The sequence below is a fragment of the Triticum urartu genome, chromosome 2A (genome assembly GCF_056163025.1).
Source record: "Triticum urartu cultivar PI428250 chromosome 2A, HENAU_Tu73, whole genome shotgun sequence".
Taxonomy (NCBI): Eukaryota; Viridiplantae; Streptophyta; class Magnoliopsida; order Poales; family Poaceae; genus Triticum; species Triticum urartu.
In genome coordinates, this window is record NC_141874.1 from 272,139,232 (window position 1) to 272,141,713 (window position 2,482).

Sequence of the window (2,482 nt, forward strand, 5' to 3'; positions counted from 1 at the left end):
CATGCAACAATTGCTGGCCTTTTTTTGCAAGAATTCAAGCAGAGGATGGGATGTGCTAATAACACTCAAATGGGCTTTGACATGCCAAATATTATCAAAAAGGTGGAGGGCATGATGATTTGACTAAGCCTTTTTCTCAGCAGGAAATTGAGTGTGTTATTAAAGAGATGCCCCCTGACAGAGCTCCTTAGCCGGATGGCTTCACTGGCCTCTTTCTCAAAAAGTGCTGGGAGATTATCAAGGATTATTTTCACCTATTGGTCAAGGAGTTTTCTAAAGGACACCTTCATCTGGAGTGTATCAACAGCTCTCTCATAACTCTGATTCCAAAAAAGCTAGCACCTGAGGGTTTGAATGACTACATGCCAATTTCTTTGACAAATACCTGTTTGAAATTCCTCACTAGACTTCTTGCAAATAGACTATAGAAAGTGATTCTCTCATGTATTCACAAAAACCAATATGGGTTTATCAAATCTAGGTCTATTGAGGATTGTTTAGCTTGGTATTTTGAGTACATTAACCAATGTCACGCATCAAAAAGACCAATTGTCTTGCTGAAGTTGGATTTTACTAAGGCTTTTGACACTATTGAGCATGATTCCATTCTCAGGATTCTGAGATACAAGGGTTTTAATGAAAAATGGATATCTTGGATGAAATCCATTCAGTCATCTGGTTCATCTTTTGTGCTACTTAATGGTGTATCTGGACATCATTTTAAATGTAACAGGGGAGTTAGGCAATGTGACCCCAATGTCATCTTTACTGTTTGTGGTTGCTGCTGACCTGCTCCAGTTTGTAGTCAATGATATGTGTAGTAAAGGATTTTTGACCCTTCCAATCCCATTTCACAGTCAAGATTACCCCATAGTGCAGTATGCTGATGATACACTAATTGTGTTACCTGCTTCTCACCACCACCTCCTTGCTCTTAAAGACATGCTTGATGTTTTTGATGCTTCAACTGGGTTAACTGTGAATTTTGCAAAATCTCTTATGGTGCCTATGAACATGTCAGATGATGAATCTAAGAGCTTGGCTTCAATCCTAGGATGCAAATTGGGGGTCATGCCTTTCACATATTTGGGGTCTCCCCATGGGGACTACGAGGCCCTCAATTCAGGATCTGTTGCCCCTTGTGCATAGGATTGAAAGGAGGTAATCTGGCACTTCTTGCTTTCTAAACCAAGGAAGTAGGTTATAGTTGCTCAAGTCTGTTTTACCTTCTATGCCCATATACTTTCTCTGCACACATGTCATCCCTCCTAGAATTCTAAAGCAAATTGAAAGGATTCAGAGATAATGCCTCTCGAGAGGGAATTCTGATACTCGAAGACAATCTCTAGCAGCTTGGGATTTGGTATGCCTACCAAAAAATAAGGGGGGTCTTGGTGTGCTAAATTTAAGGGTGCAGAATGAGGCCTTACTTTTGAAATTCTTGCACAAGTTTTATAATCATCATGACATCCCCTGGGTTGGTCTCATCTGGAATTCTTACTATGATAGCTTTGTCCCTCATACTAACAGCCTTTGTGGGTCCTTTTGGTGGCGTGATGTGTTTAAACTGGCACACAAATACTGTCAGCTGGCTTCTCCAATGTTGGGGTGTGGCAGGTCTATTATATTTTGGACTGATAGTTGGGTGGTTAAGCTTAAGGGTTCCTCCATCAGTGAATAATTTCCAGGGCTCTTTTCATTTGTTATTGATGGACAACTTTCAGTGTCTGATGTGCTTTGTCAAGAGCTCCTGTCAACTATGCATCTACCTCTGTCTACACAGGCTTTTGCTGAGCTGGAATGTCTACAACAAATGATAAATGCTTATGCTTGCACTGCAGATCATGCCACATGGATATGGCCTTTTAATAAGGGGTGCCTCAGACCTAAATCCTTTTATGTGCATGAGCATCAAGATATTGTTGTTGATCCTATTTTCCAATGGATTTGGAAATCTTCATGTACTCTGAAAATTAAAATGTTTGGATGGCTTCTGTTGAGGGATCATTTAAATACCAGAGATATGCTACAGAGGAGGCATTGGCATGTGGAGGATCATTCTTGTGTGCTATGCCCATATCTCATTCATGAGGATGTTGCTCACTTGTTTTCTCTTGTAATTTTAGTGTTAGAGTCTGAGATTACTTGCAGATTCACTGGTATCCTCAGCCTGGGATGACCACCTATAACATGGTTGTAAAGGTTTGGAAGGATTTTGGGCATATTTTCTTCACTAAAGTGGTCTTTACAACTGCTTGGAATATTTGGATTCTAAGGAATGGCAAGGTTTTTAGGAATGAGAGGCCTACTTTCAGAGCCTGGAGACACGACATTATTCATGACATAACCTTGCTCTCTCATAGGATAAAATGTAAATACAGGGATAGCCTTCTGACTTGGATTTCTAATCTCCATAGTTAGTTCTTGTTACCCAGTTTGGGTTGTAAGTATTTCTTTTTTCTTTCTTTTCTTATGTAATTGA

General features: G+C 40.0%; 1 protein-coding gene across 1 annotated transcript; it reads left to right on the forward strand.

Moving 5' to 3' along the window:
* The first annotated feature begins 756 nt into the window (after positions 1-756).
* LOC147984787 (uncharacterized) lies at positions 757-1,149 on the forward strand. Its single transcript, XM_087541268.1, has one exon. The coding sequence runs from the start codon at positions 757-759 to the stop codon at positions 1,147-1,149; it is 393 nt and encodes a 130-aa protein (XP_087397394.1).
* The last annotated feature ends 1,333 nt before the right edge of the window (positions 1,150-2,482 follow it).